The sequence below is a fragment of the Cheilinus undulatus genome, linkage group 2 (genome assembly GCF_018320785.1).
Source record: "Cheilinus undulatus linkage group 2, ASM1832078v1, whole genome shotgun sequence".
Classification (NCBI taxonomy): Eukaryota; Metazoa; Chordata; class Actinopteri; order Labriformes; family Labridae; genus Cheilinus; species Cheilinus undulatus.
Genome location: NC_054866.1, coordinates 23,728,949 through 23,747,502, shown reverse-complemented (window position 1 = coordinate 23,747,502; position 18,554 = coordinate 23,728,949). Strand labels below are relative to the sequence as shown.

General features: G+C 36.6%; 1 protein-coding gene across 2 annotated transcripts in view; it reads left to right on the top strand.

Annotated features, from left to right (window-relative positions):
- Window positions 1–17,986, top strand: part of LOC121521675 (cGMP-dependent 3',5'-cyclic phosphodiesterase) — a 274,824-nt gene extending 256,838 nt beyond the window's left edge. For both annotated transcript variants that reach the window (XM_041805812.1, XM_041805819.1), the window contains exons 20-31: window positions 1,423–1,500; window positions 1,619–1,741; window positions 1,840–1,910; window positions 5,623–5,745; window positions 6,592–6,679; window positions 7,136–7,183; window positions 7,734–7,808; window positions 10,228–10,327; window positions 11,122–11,234; window positions 13,454–13,492; window positions 13,622–13,728; window positions 14,703–17,986. In XM_041805812.1, the coding sequence (XP_041661746.1) occupies window positions 1,423–1,500; window positions 1,619–1,741; window positions 1,840–1,910; window positions 5,623–5,745; window positions 6,592–6,679; window positions 7,136–7,183; window positions 7,734–7,808; window positions 10,228–10,327; window positions 11,122–11,234; window positions 13,454–13,492; window positions 13,622–13,728; window positions 14,703–14,937 (1,200 nt within the window). In that variant the 3' untranslated portion in view covers window positions 14,938–17,986. The remainder of the gene's footprint in view (window positions 1–1,422; window positions 1,501–1,618; window positions 1,742–1,839; window positions 1,911–5,622; window positions 5,746–6,591; window positions 6,680–7,135; window positions 7,184–7,733; window positions 7,809–10,227; window positions 10,328–11,121; window positions 11,235–13,453; window positions 13,493–13,621; window positions 13,729–14,702) is intronic.
- Window positions 17,987–18,554: the final 568 nt, after the last annotated feature.

Here is an 18,554-nt window from a genome sequence, read left to right as displayed (position 1 = left end):
ATTATATATGTCCTTTACTAAAAACATAGTTCAGTTTGATTTATGGTGTACTGTACACAAGTAGGTTAACAGAAAAGGAAGAGCCACATCATTGAAAATAGTACACTTATTACTGAAGTCAATGTGATATTACATTTTTTTTTAATGAATTAGCTAAATTTCTAAAATTTTATCTTCACTTTGTCATGATGGGGTACTGAGTGCAGATTGATGAGAATAAAAAATGTTTTTTCTGACTGTAGCATCAGACTGCAGCATAACATTTGAAAACAGTGAAGGGGGCCTGAATACTTGCTAAATGCACTGTATTTAAGACAGTTGTCCAATCTGACACATATTTGTTTAATTTATTATTTTTATTGGGACCCCCTTGAAAACGAGATGATCCATCTCAAGGGGCTATCCCGTCAATAAATAAATTTACTATAATGTATGACATTCATGAATGTAATTAATGATGTCTTTATGTATGGCTGCTAAGTTTTTGACTGAAACTTTGAGACAGTTCTGCTGCCGCCTGTCTCCATCAGAACAAAGAGATTTTTAGCCTAAGTTAGATTTATTCCCTCAGTATCTAAAGGTTGATACATGTATAAAATAAAATACAGAATAAGCAGGAAAAAAGTCTTGTGATGGAATGAGTTAACTTATGTTTGGAGATATTGTCATAGAAATCCATCCATTCGTCCATTTTCCATACCTCTTATCCCGTTAGGGGATTGCAGGGGGGCTGGAGCCTATCCCAGCTGTCATTGGGCGAGAGGTGGGGTGCACCCTGGACTGGTTGCAAGTCAATCATAGTGCTGATGTAAAGACACAGACAACCAGGCATGCTCACACTCACACCTATGGCAAATTTAGAGTCAGCAATTAACCTGATGAGCATATTTTCGGTGTTGGGAGGAAGCCAGACTACCCGGAGAGAACCCATGCATGCACAGGGAGAACATACAAACTCCGCACGGAACGGCGCTGACCAGGAAGCGAACCAGGAACCTTCTTGCTGTGAGGCAACAGCACTAACCCCTGCGCAACTGTGCAGCCTGTCATAGAAATTTCACCTAAAATGTAATTAATCTTTTTCTGCATGCTATCTATTCAATATTAATTACATTCCAGCCCAGATGTTTACAGATTATTGGATCTTTATTGGCAAATTTAGAAAAAGAGGGAGACAAGGAGCTTTCGGAAAAGACATGTAAGACTGCATTCAGAGAATGTATAAATGAACCACCAGCATGATGAAAAAAAAACAAACGAGAAATACAAAATAGTGCAAAGTTTTTTCATTCCAAGACACTACTATTGAGGTTTATCCTACTGATGGGGATAACCTGAACTATAAAAACTCTTTGACAGTAATTATTCAAGGTTTTTATATAATAATGGATATGAAATATTTTCATCTTTGTATCTCCTCAGTCTCTACTCTACAAGAAAGTCCATGAAGCACAGTTCAGGTCCCACCTGGCTAACGAAATGATGATGTACCATATGAAGGTAAAATCATACACATAAATTCATCTCACAAACCCTCACACTCACACACAGACATGCTGTGTTTACTGACACTGTCAATATTTTTCACTCAATATGATTCAGTATGTGTACATTGCAGGTTTCAGATGAAGAGGTGTCGAAGCTGCTGGTGACAGGGATCGAATCTGTGAAGGATATCCACCCATGCTACGCTGAGTTTACGTATACTCCACGCTCCCTGCCGGACGACACCACACCTTCAGTAAGGGACAGAGGAAGAGGGGAAAAGTGAGATAGAGATGTGAAAAAACTAAAAACAGGGATTTAAATGATCTAACTGATGTCACTGTGTGTCTGCAGTGCGTCCTCAGCATGTTTGAAGACATGGGCTTCATCAACACGTACAAGATTGACCTGAACACTCTCGCCAGGTCTGACTGCTCCATCTATGCATTTATGCAATCTCTGTGTGAATGTGTGTCCCCAATTTCATCAAAGCAAATGCAGTATTTAATTGATGATTGATCCTACACATGGGTCTGTAAGCCACACCTAAAGCTTTAGAAAATGTTTTTGCACATCTCCTGACTGGCCTTGGCTTCAGTTGAATTCACAGAGAGCTCCACCATGAACAATGTAAGGCAATGTAGTGTGTTAGCTCTCTGTCAGCTCTGGTGGTGGGAGTGCCCAGTAGAGCACATGCCCACAAGAGTAGCATATGAGTGCAATGTTATTTTGGCTTGTATCTCAGATTGGCCCATCATGAATGTGACAGATTGCTTCTCCAATCACCTTTCAAGATTTTTTTTTTAAAAGTCCTGTCCATCCCAAACACTTTCTATGGGAGCTTTCCCAGTCTATCTGGTGGATCAGATTAGGTGTTTACTTTTGACAGGGCTTGGGATCCTTCAGTTCTCAACCCATAGACAAAAGCACACTGGGCCAAACCAAACAATTCAGTCAGGCATTACAACAAGCATCCCAGATAGTCGCACTCAGCCTTATACTAGGTTTTGACCTAGTCTTGTTACTTTTCCAACTTGGATTTCTGAATACTTTAAGCATTTGTTTTCATTCAGTTTCTCATTTTTAATCCTCTCTCATAGTTTGATCAGTTCTTGTTCATTTCTCTGAAGACATATAATACCTTTCAGAGCTTTTGTTTGTTAAACGATTTTAATTTCCATTGACTACCTCAGCTCATGACAAGAACACAACTCTCAAACTTTTTTTTATAAAAAGCACAAATTTAGTATCAGAACTTTCAGGATTTTGTGCAAAAATGATAAGCAGTCGAGAAAATGTCCTTGTATGACTCCCAAATTAAAAATCTAAACCATGAGGGGTTAAAACTTTCATGATAGAGACTTAAATCAATACTAATACCTCTGTGTGGCCTAAGAAGGCAAATTAAACCACCTGGCAAAGTTTTGACTTTTCCTGTATTGTTTTATTTTTTGATAATTAGCCTCACTTGTGCTGGGTAGGTGTCTATTCAGGAAATTAACTGTACTGTGTTAAAATAACCCTTTAAGTATTAACATGAAACACTTTAAATAAGGTTTAAGACAGTGCTGTGAAAAAGTATTTGCCTTTACATACAGTCATGGACGAAAATATTGGCACCCCTGGTATTTTCCAGAAATACATCATTTCTCCCAGAAATTGTTGCAATTACAAATGTTTTTGGTATACACATGTTTTTTTCCTTTATGTGCATTGGAGCAACACAAAAAATCAGAAGAAAAAAGACAAAATTGACATAATTTTACACAAAACTCAATGAATGGGCCGGACACAATTATTGGCACCCTCAACTTAATATTTGGTTGCACACCCTTGAGGAAAAATAACTGAAACCAAGGTTTTCCTTTAACCATCAACAAGCTTCTTTCACCTCTCAACTGGAATTTTGAACCACTCTTCTTTTGCAAACTGCTCCAGGTCTCTCAGATTTGAAGGGTGCTTCTTGCAACAGCAGTTTTGAGATCTCTCCATAGGTGTTCAATTGGATTTAGATCTGGACTCATTGCTGGCCACTTCAGAACCCTCCAGAGCTTTGTCTCCAACCATTTCTTGGTGCTTTTTGAGGTACGTTTCGGGTCATTGTCCTGCTGGAACACCCATGACCTCTGACCCAGACCCAGCTTTCTGACACTAGGCCCTACATTGCAGCCCAAAATTTTTTGATAGTCTCCAGATTTCATGATTCCTTGCACACAGTCAAGACACCCAGTGCCAGAGGCAACAAAATAACCCCAAAACATCCTTGAACCTCCACCATGTTTGACTGTAGGTACTGTGTTCTTTTCTTTGTAGGCCTCATTCCATTTTCTGTAAACAGTAGAATGACGGGCTTTTCCAGAAAGCTCTAATTCAGTCTCACAAAATGTTCTCCCAGAAGGATTGAGGCTTACTCAGGTACATTTTTGCAAACTCCAGTCTGGCTTTTTTTATGTCTCTTTGTCAGCAGTGGGGTTCTCCTCAGTCTCCTGCCATAGCACTTCATCTCATTCAAATGACGATATATGGTCCGAGCTGACACTTTTGCACCCTGAGTCTGCAGAAAGGCCTGAATTTGTGTGGAAGTTGACTGAGGATGTTTATCCACCTTTCATACTATCCTGTGTTGCATTCTTTTGTCAATTTTTCTTTTCCGTCCACTTCCACGGAGATCAGCCACAGTTTCATGGGTTATAAACTTCTTGATTATATTATGAACAGTGGACAAAGGAGTCTCAAGATCTCTGGAGATGGTCTAGAAACCTTGAGATTGTTCATATTTTTCCACAATTTTGCTTCTTAAGTCCTCAGACAGTTTGTTGGCTCTTCTTTCTCTTCTCCATGCTTGGTGTAACACACACAGGCACACAACACAAAGGTTGAGTCAACTTTTATACATTCTAACTGGCTTCAGGTGCAATTTCTAGATTGCCAGCACCTGTTACTGCCACAGGTGAGTTTAAATGAGCATCACATGCTTGAAATTAAATGATTTACCCACAGTTTTAAAAGGGTGCCACTAATTTTGTCAGGCCCATATTTTGAGTTTTGTGTAAAATTATGTCAATTTTGTCTTTTTTTCTTCAGATTTTTTTGTGTTGTTCCAATGCGCATAAATGAAATAAACATGTGTATACCAAAAACATTTGTAATTGTAACAATTTCTGGGAGAAATGGTGTATTTTCTGGAAAAATTCCAGGGGTGCCAATGCTTTCCTCCATGACTGTAACTGTCACATTTGTATGTTTTAGCTCATCAAACAAAATTTACTATTAGACAAAGATAATTATAGTAGAAACAAAATGCAGCTTTTACATGAGAATTTGCTTTTATAAAGGGAAAAAAAAATCCAAACCTGGATAAAGAACACAAAGCTTTTTATTATATTTGACAAAAAACATTCTGATGATCCCCCGAGACTTCTGGGAAAATATTCTGTGGACTGATGAGACAAAGCTGAACAATTTGGAAGGTGTTTGTCCTGTTACATCTGGTTTAAAACTAAAATTGCATAAGAGAGCACACCAACAATCAAACATGCTGGTCTGGCGCTGCTTTGCTTCTACAGACTTATGGAAACATGCAAACATGAATTCTCTACTAAAAAATCATGAAGGAGAATGTTTGGCCATCAGTCCATGACCTTTAGCTCAAGCACACTTGGGATATGCAGCAGGACAACGATCCAAAAACACACCAAGTCCACCTCTGAATGGCTAAAAAGATCAAAATGAAGGCTGAGCACAGCCAGATGTTAGGTTTAGGGGAATTACTTTTTCACTTAGGGCCAAGTAGGTTTAGATGGCTTTTTGTCTTGATAAATGAAATCATTATTTAGAAGCTTCATTTTGTCTTTACTCAGGTTATCTTTGTCAAATATTAAATTTTGTTTGATGATCTGAAACATTTAAGTGTGACAAATATGCAAAAAATCAAAGAAATCAGGATGGGTGCAAATACTTTGATGTTGGACTGTTCAAAGTCCCCAGGAAGATTTTTTGTTCTAGAAAACTTGGAGATTTCAATTTAAAGAAACCTGGTCTAGAAGCCATATAAATACAATAAATTCACCCAGTTGTAAGGTTGTTTGCTGTGAAATTCTGCGTTGAGATGTTACTTAATTGTTGCTTTTCTGTTAGGTTCTGTCTAATGGTAAAGAAAGGCTACAGAGACCCTCCTTACCACAACTGGATGCATGCCTTCTCTGTGTCACACTTCTGCTACCTGCTCTACAAAAACCTAGGGCTCTCCAACTACCTCGAGTGAGTATAAATGAATTGAGTCTTGAATATATACTGTAAGTCAGACTTTAGATATAACCTATCACTGCAAAAAATGTTCTGTACAGCAAAAGCTTTTGGTTTCCACCCCAAATTTATCCAGTCATCACAACTAATATATAAAAAAAACATGCCAAACAAGTTAAAGTCAACAGCTAATTATCAAGACCTCTGAGGGAACCAGAAAGAGAAATACACCCTCAGCCCTGATTTTGTGTGGAATCCCTGGCTGAACCTGTAAGACAGATCTCATCAAGAGGGTTACAATTTGAAGAGAAGTACACAAATTGGTGCTTTATGCTGATGATGTTATCATATACTTATCGCTGCCTAAAACCTCATTGTCAGCTCTAAAGGAAAAAAATGAAGGAATATAATGACCTGTTGGGATATAAGAGCATAAAATAAATGACTCAGTGGGAAACAGTTACTGTTTGTAATGAGTTAACACAAACAACTAAGAATAGTTTCAAACAAAAATTAAATCAGGCCAGAGTAAAATAATTGAGAATCTATAATCACAAGGATTTATATAAGACTTGTAAATCAATTTTTACTCTTTTGAAGAAAAGATTTTCTGAAAAAAAAAATCCTAAATAGGTGGAAACTGAAACCAGGCTCTATCTTTTATAAGATCAAAAATAGAAATGCTAATCCTTCTGCAGTTTTTTTGTGTTTCTGACCTTACCCATTGCCAGAGCATCTTTTAAGCACCTATTAAATTATTTTACTCCTAAACATCTAACAAACTGAACCTTACTGCTGCTTAAATGATGATAAAAAATTGAAATGTTTTATTCTTAAATCTTGTTTCTAATCTCTTTCCAGGGATATAGAGATTCTAGCTCTCTTTGTCTCCTGTATGTGCCATGACCTGGACCACCGTGGCACCAACAATTCTTTCCAAGTCGCCTCAGTAAGAGCACATTTTATGCTTTTCCTAGAGACTGAAAACATTAAACCTCCTGAACACGTAGAGTGCAGCAGAGCAGCGCTTCACCTTGACTTTAAAAATGCAAAACTAAAAATCTGACTTTCAGATGCTCAGAAAGGAGCATGTCAATGAAATACAAGCTCCAGGTGTCTCACAGTCAGTGGTTGCATCAGTTTAAGACACTGGATGTCAGTGTGATCAGAGGCATGTTTTTCTGCTCCACTGTCATCATGTATAACTCTGCTGTGCCTAAATGACACCGAGGTTTTCATCTTATTGCCTTTGTTATGTTCTTTCTATTAGAGATTTACATTAAGGTTGGCAGCAAAAGTTAAAGAGAACAAAGTGTGTTTTATAAATGATGATTTTTCTTTTGAATAATCCAATGTGAACACTGACAGGACAGTGTTTCGTTTCTCTGTCTGTTTCTATTTTCAGCAATCTGTGCTGGCTGCTCTGTACAGCTCAGAGGGATCTGTGATGGAGGTAAACTCACAGCCAGTTACCTCACATTGCAGGGATTTTGGGGAGGCCATAGGGACAGAGTTTTGCTTAAATGAACCACAAATTTTCAGACAACTCTTCCATAACTTTTACATTTACAAAGCTTAAAACATGAAGTTACTGGTGAGGTCATAGTTTAAGATGTGATGCATTTGGATTACTCTGTGTTCAAAAGTATTTCCAATTATATTTCACCTTTATGTTATCATAAATAGACACCATTTATTACAGCCTTATTTCTAATCACTTATTCTACAGTGTATATATGAAATGAAAAATTGAACATGAAAGAAATAAGACAAGTTTCTCTTTTTTGTTTCTTCTTAGCAGCTGAACTTTAGTTTGGAAGCTTACCCTTTTTGTTTTGGGCTTGAGCAACACCTAGTGGCCAAAATCAAGCTTTTATTCCTTGTTTGAGTGATGATACAATGAGGAGAATTTTTTCTTTTCTATGTGGCAGATCTCTTCTTTAGGAACTCCATTTTCAAATATAGTTATTTATTTTCCCATCATGCCTTTTTCTCCCTGACAGAGACATCACTTTGCCCAGGCCATTGCCATCCTCAACACAATCGGCTGCAACATCTTTGAAAAGTTCTCCAGAAAGGTATGATCTAAAACAGTGGTTCTTAAACGGTGGGTTGGGACCCAAAAGTGGGATGCGGAGCTGTTTTCAGTGGTTCATGTTTGTGTGCAAAAAGTCAACAATGTATGAGAACCCTATGTGGACCTACCAAGGTTATAATAGTTTTGGATTTTTTACTAGTTTTGATTTTTATTTCAATTTTACTTTCTGTTTTAGTTTAATTTTAGTTTGGTTTTAATTTGTTTGTTTCTTTTACTGCAGGTTAGTTAGTTTCTTCTTTTTTATTTTGCAAAAATGCTCAGTTTTTTTTGTTTAAGGTTTTATAGGTTTTAGTGTTAGTTTTTCAGATACATGTCAGGGGTGAATAAACACCAAACGTTTTTAAAAGTAATTCAAATTGTTTTCTCATCACTTTTCATTTTTATTGTTCAAATTTAATGTTTGAATACAACTCAAGACATAAAACTACCTTTGTTTGAAGTCTTCACCAATCAAATCAAGTAATTTCACCCTCCCCGGGCTTAGGTGTTTATGTCAGTATGCTGCTGACTGAAAAGACTAAAACTAAGGAGATTTAGTCTCTGTTTTTATTTTATTTTGACAATGGTTGTTTTATAAGCACACAGCACAGTGTTAGTGATTTTTTTTTCTGTTTTTTTTTTTTTATTTTTTTTTTTTTTTTTGGCAGGACACAGTAATCATTCACCCTACAGTGATCAGCTGACAACCAGCTGATCCTAATTATCGCCTCCCATTTTCCACAGCCAATCACAGCTCTTTCTCTCAATACAGCGGTGTATTTAAGTTAGTGCTGTTAATTGATAAAAAAAAAAATCAAGTTAATCACATCACTATGCTGTGATTTGATTAATCACAGTATTTCTTTAGTTAAAGTATTTTTTAGATTTTTAAACATTCTTGTAATCAAGTGTTTATTTTCATTATTTTAACTTTATGTACACCACTTTGAAAGCATTTTTTACGAATAAAAGTATTTATTATTATTATTATTATTATTATTATTATTATTATTATTATTATCCATAAATTAAGATTTTAAATACTGCCATTTACTTGCATTTTTGTTTGATTTGAGATAAATTAGTACACGTATGATGTTTAAATGAAGAAATATTAAACAAACTAGTTTTTAAACTTATTTGGGCTTTGTAAATCAGAGTGTCTTAATTCACTGAGCAATAATATTTATAAATTGTGAACAAGCCCAGAAGACGAACACATCAGGTACAAAATAACTTCAGCTGTAAAGTTCTGTTCTTTGGGTCATCAGAGATGACCCAGTTGATCTCTTGAAGCCCCTTGTCGTCAACAATGTCGATGGTCTGTGGTCTCTGGCGACCCATTAGCAATCACAATAGTTAGCTTATATGCTGTTGTTTTTGGGACAAATCCAGGTCTGCTGGACTACACTAGTGTAGCTTGATGTTAGGACTTGATCCCATGTTGTTGTAAGCGTCTTTGCTAACATTAGCAAAGATCCGTTTTGCACGGAGGTGGTACTTCAGACTCCTTGTACTTCAGTGCAAAGACAGTTCATCACCGCAGTATGTACACACAACTTTTGTTTCATCCAGACTTCCATTTGGCAGCTTTTTAAATCTAAATTTGCCGTGAAGCAAACCTGGGTCTGTCTCCTCACTCATCACTGCTGGCTATGTTTGAACCGCCTTTAACTTGTTTACCTATTCAGATTCATGCTACTATAGTATGATTGCTTTTGAATTAATTTCATTGAATTCAGTACACACTGTGATAAATGTATCTATCCATATGGGAGTTTCTAGCCATGTTCTCCCTGGAAAGTCAAAGCATGCTGCTTGACTAACCCAGGCAGCATCTTTTGAGCAGAGCCTTCTCCACAAAGTAAAACTTTAAATCCATTTTGCAATAAAATTGTTGTATGTATGATGAGAGTGTTCCTCACTGAAATTTAGTTAGTTTTAGTTAACTATAAGGACCTTGGGATGGCCATCCATTTTTTTTATTTTACTCTATTTTCTCCAAATGCCAACTCATTTCTGTCATTATCTTGGGATAAAAAAGCTGAAAATATCTTAATTCCTTCAGATATCTTGAAAACAACCAAAATTTACGAGGTGTCACAAAAACAGAGTTAAAATAAAATGTACAAATGCATTTCCACCAAGAGTTTCTGTAATGACTTACTCTTTGAACATGTTTGTTTTGTCCTGTCTCTTTGTTCAGTCATATGATTTGTTCCATCTAAGTTTGAAACTGCAACATAATTTAGTAAACCGATTTGAGTGGCTCAAATTTTCAGTCGCAGTTTCTCAGTAAGGTGGTGGTGGCTCCTGAGGATAGACCAGCTGATAGTTACTGATCTAATGAAACAAAATATATTGCTACATTCTTATGTATCTCCAGTTTCAAGCTCAGTTTCTTTGTGTTGTTTTTAAAGGATTACCAGCGAGTACTGGATTTGATCAGAGATATCATTCTGGCTACAGACCTGGCGCACCACCTGCGCATTTTCAAAGACCTGCAGAAGATGGCTGATGGTATGTCTCTTTAATCCAGCTTTAAGCAGTATTCATGTAGAATGATTACATTTGCCAAAAAATACAACCCAAATGTTTTAAAAAAGACATATTTATCTTTTTATCATATCTTATTAAGGGTTTTTTTTTTTGGACCCGATATTCAACTTCTTTGTAAAGGCGATGAAAGTATGAGCCCATCCTCCCCTGTTGCCAGGAACAAAAGACTACATTTTTATTATGAGAGTTATTTTGCAGGCATATGAGGTCAAAGCTGCAGTATTCATCGGTGGTGCTCTTCATCATCCTTTTCTCTCATTGGACTATTTACTGTTTTGAGGAGACAGTTGCTTTCTGCACTCTTATGTAATATAATTGGCTATAACCTCCTGGCCAGTGGTTTGTTACGCCTGAATGCAGCCAATTATAAGTTATCCTGAGTGGATGTGTCCTCAGTGGATTCAATTTAGTGCAGCTAAAGCAATCCAAGGATGTTAAAGCTTCCGAGTTACCTTCTGCCTCACACCACAGTGTTTAACTTGTCAATCATGGCTGAAAAATAGAGTGGAAGCACGCAACTTTAAATTACACTGAATCAGAACTCTTACTAACCTGATTCTCAAACTTCCTTCACCGAACATGCTGCTATGACTTCTGTTCTTCAATAGGCTATCTATCACAAAACTAAGGATCATGAGAGCGTGGTACTTGGCTATTTAGATCCAAAATTTGATATTGGTATGAAATGCTGACATCTGTTGTTTTATTTTGAAAAGCTAAGAGCTAATTTACATGTTTTTATTTGTTTTTTTTAGATGGATACAACCCAAAAAGCCGTACCCACCGCTCAATGCTGCTGTGCCTGTTGATGACGTCATGTGACCTGTCAGACCAAACCAAGGGCTGGAAAACCACACGCAAGATTGCTGTGAGTTTACACAAATATCCGCTATTTTAGATAAATGTCAGCATTAATGCGTTGCTCATGATAATAAAAATCCATAATCAGTGTATTTTTTAAATTGTGATTAATTTCATGCTTTAATATCCCTTTCAGCAGACTTTAATAAAGCAACTGCAGCATCTGCCTGCAGCCACAGTGATGTAAAATAAGAACACCACTACTCTTTGATATCTTATCTTATTAAAAAAAAAAAACAGACAGCTCATTGGACAAGTCAGAAGTCGTCTTCATCTCAGTTATCAAACATTTACCTTTTCTACTTTTCCCTTAATTCCTTTGTAATCCATAATCCATTCCTTTTTCGGTTGTTACGCTTCAACACCAAACAGTAAAAGTTTGTTTACAAAAATGGGTTGTGTAAAGTACTCTGCAAACCGTACTCATTAACTTAAAATATTGATGTCATTGTACCTAAATTATTTGACAATCATCCCTTAATTTGAATAGTTTTCTCTGAATTCCTTTGGCATTAGACTCTTTTGCACCATGAGTGAAGTTACCCTCTCAGTTAGACAAGTCCCACCTGTGGAGGACAACTTAACATAATATGGTGTGTTAAACTCCCTAAATAGGGTGCAACTTACAGTCAATATTACATGTGATTATTTGAGCCAGATTCTTTTGAGTGGCACGAATGTTCAAAAATGAAAACGAACAAGAGACATGGGGAAATTGCAGTGGATGAGAAACATGTAGCTTTAAGAAAAGTGCTTAATTTGGCTTTAAGTAGACTTATTCAGTTTTACATGACTCAGTTAAACTGAAAACATTTGATGTATGCAAGTAAAATTGAGTAAATACAACTTAAAATGGCTAATTACCTGCTACTTAGCCATTTTAATTTTTATAAATGCTATTTTTTGGTGAGTGTCACTTAAAATTTATTAGGTAATTAATTTTCTTTAATTTTTTGATTGCTGTTAACATTTTGGGGTTTACAGTGTAGGTTCATGTTCATGTTCATCTTTGATCTACCAAAGATTCCTTTTTTTCAAATAAAAGCGAGTCTGTATCTAAGCAAGAAGTCAATTACCCATAGTTTAAGACAGTACAAAAATCCAAAATTGAACAAAAAAGTTTCAAGCAAAATAGTAGTATTTTAGAATCCATCAAAAAGAAATTAATCACAGTCAACACATAAATCATGATCTAAAAAAGTAATCATTTGAGAGCCCTGCATAAAATGTAATTGAAAATTTAATTCAGTGTATTAAGGTTTATGTTTATAATTCTCACCACGATCCTAAAGTCATATCTCATATTAGAAAACAATTCATATATGCAAGGGATTAATAGTTATTTATCCCAAAACAATCCATGAATCAGTGAATAAATCATTCATACACTCGAGTACATTCATTCTTGTAAGAGTAAATCCAATTACTGTAATGTGAGCAATATTTAAAGTAATATTTAGTAATTAGCACACATTTGAAGATCACGGCAGCTGAACTGATGGAGTTCATCACATTTACCAACACTCTACTCTCTCATTTCAAAACAGCTTGTTGTGAGACCAAAGAACCAACAATGATAATGTGTATTTAATGCCTTGAATGTCTTTAGTTTCAGTTCATACAGTATAACAAGGCATAGTGTAGCAAGTAATCTGAATGTCTTAATGATTTCCAATTTAAATTTACTGCACATTATAACTATTCCAATTTCTGTCTCAGTAAAAGGTAATAAGATGCTTAGCTGTGCAGTTGGAAACAGCCTTTCAGTCTGTATCCTATTATATTCTATTCTGTGAAACTGCACTCCATTTTTTTTATTCTGTTTAATCTCAGTTTGCCCCCTTTTTGACACCAGACCTAGGACCCTTGTGCTAAATCCTGCACCATGAATCTCATAACACCTAATGCATACAGCAAATGCACCATAATCCGCACTCTTCAGGCTGGAAACCTCAATTCTGTTTATTTGTTTTGTTTAGGGGTCAGGCTTACATCACCTCAGTTTGTAAAGTATTTTCTCACCAGCCAGAAAAAAAAATAGGACTAGAGCAAAAGCAGGAATTACACCAGAATTACCCAGGATACCTGGCATTACTATTATTATTGAGTGACATTACCTTTAGCTGCATTTTGTTGAGAGCTTAATCAATGCTGCTTTAGTCTGAATGCTTTCCTCCAAGACCACTATGATCAATGACAGATACATGTGTCTCTTTGTGTCCACAGGAGCTGATTTACAAGGAGTTCTTCTCTCAAGGAGATCTGGTATGTGTCACTGTACACTGGATGTAACATGCATGTTAAATTGTTCAGCAAGTGGCTCAAGTATGTGTCATTTTATGCAACATTGATCTCAGCACTCATGTCTGTCTGTACCATGCGTTTGTGGTGTAGGAAAAAGCCATGGGGAACAGGCCCAGCGAAATGATGGACAGAGAGAAGGCGTACATCCCAGAACTGCAGATAAGCTTCATGGAACATATCGCCATGCCCATTTACAAGTACGCATAAAAAGCTACTATATTTGCATCCCACCTTTTGTTATCCTTGAATCAACTTATCATTTTTTCAGGGTTGTGAATGAACCTCAGCATTACTGTGCCATTAACAACCATACCAAACCAATGACTCCCACGAGTCAGCTTTAGGCCAATAAAAAATCAGATATGATTGTAGCATACATAAATCTGTCACTCATTATGCATCAGTCACTTTGTTCAGGATGCATTTGGTGTGTAGGTCCACAATGGATAAATATTTAAACATGTCCACTTCATCAAGTGGTGCTAAACTGAGAAAATATGATGACAGCTGTCTGAAGTTTGGTTTTATTGAGAACAGCGATAGAAGACCAAAACGTGTCTTCATGTGAAGCCATGAAGCCTGCCAAGCTAAAGTGTCATCTGATAACAAAGGATGCAGAGTTTAGGGACAAAACAAAGGGTCCCTAGCTCCGAAAAGTTTGAGAACCCCTGCCTTAGACCACTAGGCCATCTGTGCTCCTATTAGAATGTTTTCATGGGTGACAAAGTTTTTCCTGTAAGCAGTTTATAAAGTTTTAGTAAACACTTTTATCAGGTTTTGCATGTCAGGTTTTTAACTGTTAACTTTTGGTATCCTAACCCTTTAATCTGATTCTGTTAAATTTTACAATGTATTTCCGTTCTGAGATACATGGCATCAGAGATGGAGACTGCAGCCAGACTGTCTTGTGGGAAGTTCCTAACAGTATCTTTAATCTCAGGTTTGCTGCTCTATGCTTGGACATCAAATGGCTAAAAGAAGTCGCTGCTGGTTCATTCATTGCAGGTTAAACAAATAGCAAACCAGCAAAAACTAAAGGCATACAAGACTATTAACAATTAAACATCAAAGAGACGGAAAGCACTAAATGACATGCTTTCCTACTTATATATTCCAATCACACACTTTACATCTTGGGTCATGTTTAACCATTGCTCCTCTGTCCTTTTAGGCTGCTATCTGAACTGTTTCCTGGGGCCACTGAGCTGTATGAGAGAGTGGCAGCTAATCGGGAGCAGTGGACAAAAGTGTCCCACAAGTTCACAATCCGTGGGTTGCCTAGCAACAACAGCCTAGACTTCCTGGACCAGGAGTATGAGCTGCTGCAGTCGCAGGGTGCTTTCGGGAGCGATGATCACTGCCTCAATGGTTGCCTTGAAGACGGAGAAGGAGGGAGGGGTCAGTGACACCTGAAGAGCTGCCAACCAGTTTCTTGAAGTTTTCTGTGGTCCAATAAGGGGCTGAGGATACCTTTTTAGCGACCTGAGAGGGAGGGATCTCTCTGCTGTCAATCACTTAGATGCTAGGCAGGCCATGCAGAATGGACAGGACAAAGTTTCAAACAAATTGAATCTGACAAGTGATGTGAAATGAGTGGATCCATCAGTGCCGGTTCAGTGATTAGATGCTACATGTTGCTTGTCTCCAGTTCAGGAAAACAGAAGGCGGAGGCTTTATATTTTTCAGCAGTGATGCTGGAAAAATATGTTTTTACACAGATTCACCCATACTGATTACGATTGTAATAACAAACACACTGATACACATATGTACATGCACATACCGTTTAGACACAACAGAGAGAGACAGCTCATTCTTATTGAAAAAAATGACTACTACAACATGTAACAGTGAGATAAAGTGCTATACTTTGTGTAAAATGTTTCATAATAGTTATATTGATTTAAATGGCTCAGCATTGTTCACACACAAGCGGCTGCCATAGTCCCTCACCTGATGCTTATGAATGCATGCTGTTTTGACACCTCATGTGTTATTCCACCTCATCATCATTGTCAGTTCCTCCATGGCTAATAAATTAATGCAGTACATTTTTATACCATCAGAAATGATTTTGTATTCAGATCCTACAGGTATATTTAACTAATTCATGTAAATATATAGCAAGATATAATTCATTCACTTACACAGCATTACAACCCTCATTTATACCACCTTATTTTGCAGGTTTAAGGACAGTTTGACAATCACTTATCAATGACAGCTGGCCATAACAACCCACTCCACATATATCAAAATAGACGGACTGGCTTCATTTGAACTGCATACTAACGATTAATGGATCTATACCTCAAATAAAGGCCTCTCATGAACTACAACACAACCCTTGTTTTATGGTTTTGCCATCTTTCTCACTGTTCTCACCTCCTTCTTGTTTTTACGGATTTCCTCATAAACAACTTTAGATTGAGATTAACCGAAGCCCTTTAAAGATCCAGCTCATCTGTCAGTGTAAATTTGCCAGAGTAGCGCGTGTTACATGGAGTGTGTCATCGAGTCATATGGATCTGCCTTATTGCGCATCTTTGCTGCCTTTCTTAGAGCTTTTAATATATGAACATTGAAATAAAGAGTCTGTTTAGTATGTATGTTGTATATTTGTTATAGACATAGTTTGAGTATCCAAGTGTTGACTGAATGGACACCATGCTCAGAAGATGTATATTTGTGAAATACTTGTGTATGAAGACCTCAGATGTCACTTTCTTTCTCTTCTTTCTCTTCTAAGTTATGTACAAAATCATCGGGTGGATATTCATGATGGACACAACAGCTTTTTTTCAGTTCTCAGTGCATCAAAATATAGTTTTAAGAAGGAACTAGAGATGTAGCCGTTACAGAAATTACTCTTTGCTGAAAGTATCTACAGTTTTCTTTTGCTGCATCCCAAAGGAAATGTTTTGAAAATTTAAGTTCTCAGGCTGTGCCTCATTTAAAGAAAAAAATCACACAATTTTTGTGTCCATGAGGTTTTGTGTTACAATATGCCATATTTTGTTTAACCTTGCACAATTAAAAAGGACATGCTGCAGAGTTAGGAGAAGAGAAACCCAGTACAGTTGGACTTTGCTGTGCTGTATGTAGGCTGTGTGTGGGGTGAGAGAGAGTGCCAATGAGTGGATGGATGAGGGGGTGTGCAGGGAGAGAGGGGATAGAGGTATAATAGATATAATAATTCCTAACAAAACTGGCATCCATAGAAATAATGCAAATGAAAACCTTAAGAGATCTGCCAAATTTTCTTCTATTATTTTTCCTTTTTATACAGCCCTAATAATTACAGGGAAGGCAGATGAAAAGCAACACTACTGCTTTCAGATTTACATTTTTTCCATTTATGGGTCTCAGATAAGAGCCATACATGGAAAAATTTATGAAGTTAATTGGTTATAAAGTGGTTTTATCTACATGCCCACAGAAGGATATGCATTAACGTCAAAGAGTGATCATTTGTTTGATATGCCTTAGTCTGCTTCATGGAATGATTTTTTAATGATTCGTTCATCAAGGGCATACAGATATTTGTAGAAAAATATGATATTGATGATAAAAATAATAATTGTCTGCCTCTGTAATTCCTTTGCACTTATGCCTCTTGTTAAATTTATACTTGAGTTCTGAGTCCCTAAAAGCAATGGTGTGTGTTCAGCCTGTGTCCATTGAAAAAAAAAATCTATGTTGCATTTGACTCATAAACTGCTTTTGAACACCTAGGACAGTTTTTTATTCCAAGTGTGTATCTGTCCTTTTATGTTTGTTTTAGAGAGTCATGGCTAAAACACCAAGCAAACATTGTCTACTTTCTGTAAAGTGAAAACTTACCTTTAGTTATTTTCTATTTCTTTCCATGTGAGTGGAGTCGAGGGCTGTGTTCACAGGAAACTTCGGACTCGTTATGATGGGGTCTGCAAATGTGGCACATTCAGGAAATGTGAACCCAATCTATAGTTCCCATCATCACAGAACAGCAGGACTCGGACCTGGGATGTAACATCATTGTAATGATCACCTGTGACATAATTGTTAAAAAGTGGCAAAAATATAATTGCTGTAAATATCAAAGTTTTAAAAGAAAATGTTACTTGACTGTGTGTCATTATTACAATGGAAAGTATTTCAATTCTGTGATGTAATTAAAGTGGTGGCATCCTGTTCTCTTCTTTTTTCATGCCATTTTTGAACAACCTCAAACAGAAACTTTTAGACAGAGGGTATGGAAGAAAACTATCTGTATTTTGGATATACATATGATATTGTACCAAAAATAAGAACCCAAACTAATCTGAAATGTATACATGAGGACTAAATCTAGTCATCTGTTGGTTATTTGTTTTGTTTAGTTCTGAGTGCTGGTGGTCTTGTTCTTTTTCAAATGTAATGAGCAAGGACATTTTTGACAAAAAGAAAAATGGATGATTTTTTTTTCTTTCTTGGAATAAATCTGGTAAAAGACTCATGTTTGCTGTCTCTTAAAATGCACAAAACACCATGTATCATTGCTCAAGTGGCTCTGCGGCACAGATTTAGTCATTACAGTGGTAATTCTGCTGATCCTGTTGGCCTATCTTTCTGACTAATACTGTATAAACATAGCCAGATTAAGACATTAGGGGCCCTGGGGACAAATATCTACTATTGTTAACACCTTCCTCTGCAGTATGCGAAATCTCATCTCTTTCCACTCTGCCTGTAGGTAGAGTAAAATTATCATTACTTGTATATAAAACTGTTATCAAGTCTAGGCCAAAATGAGGTCTCACCTAAACTTCATTTTACCTGAAGCTTCTGAAACCAACCTAGTTATATGAAATTGATCAAACAGAAATTTGAATTAAAATATGCCTAACTTTATTAGGCCTCATCCCCAGGACGCTCAACTGAAATAATGCAATAAATAAATAAATAAAAAATAAAAAAATGTGTAGAACTTAATTGAATCAAATTAATCATTACATCAAAAATAAGATATAGGAATTGAGTTCATCGTGGCCTATTTTTAAGA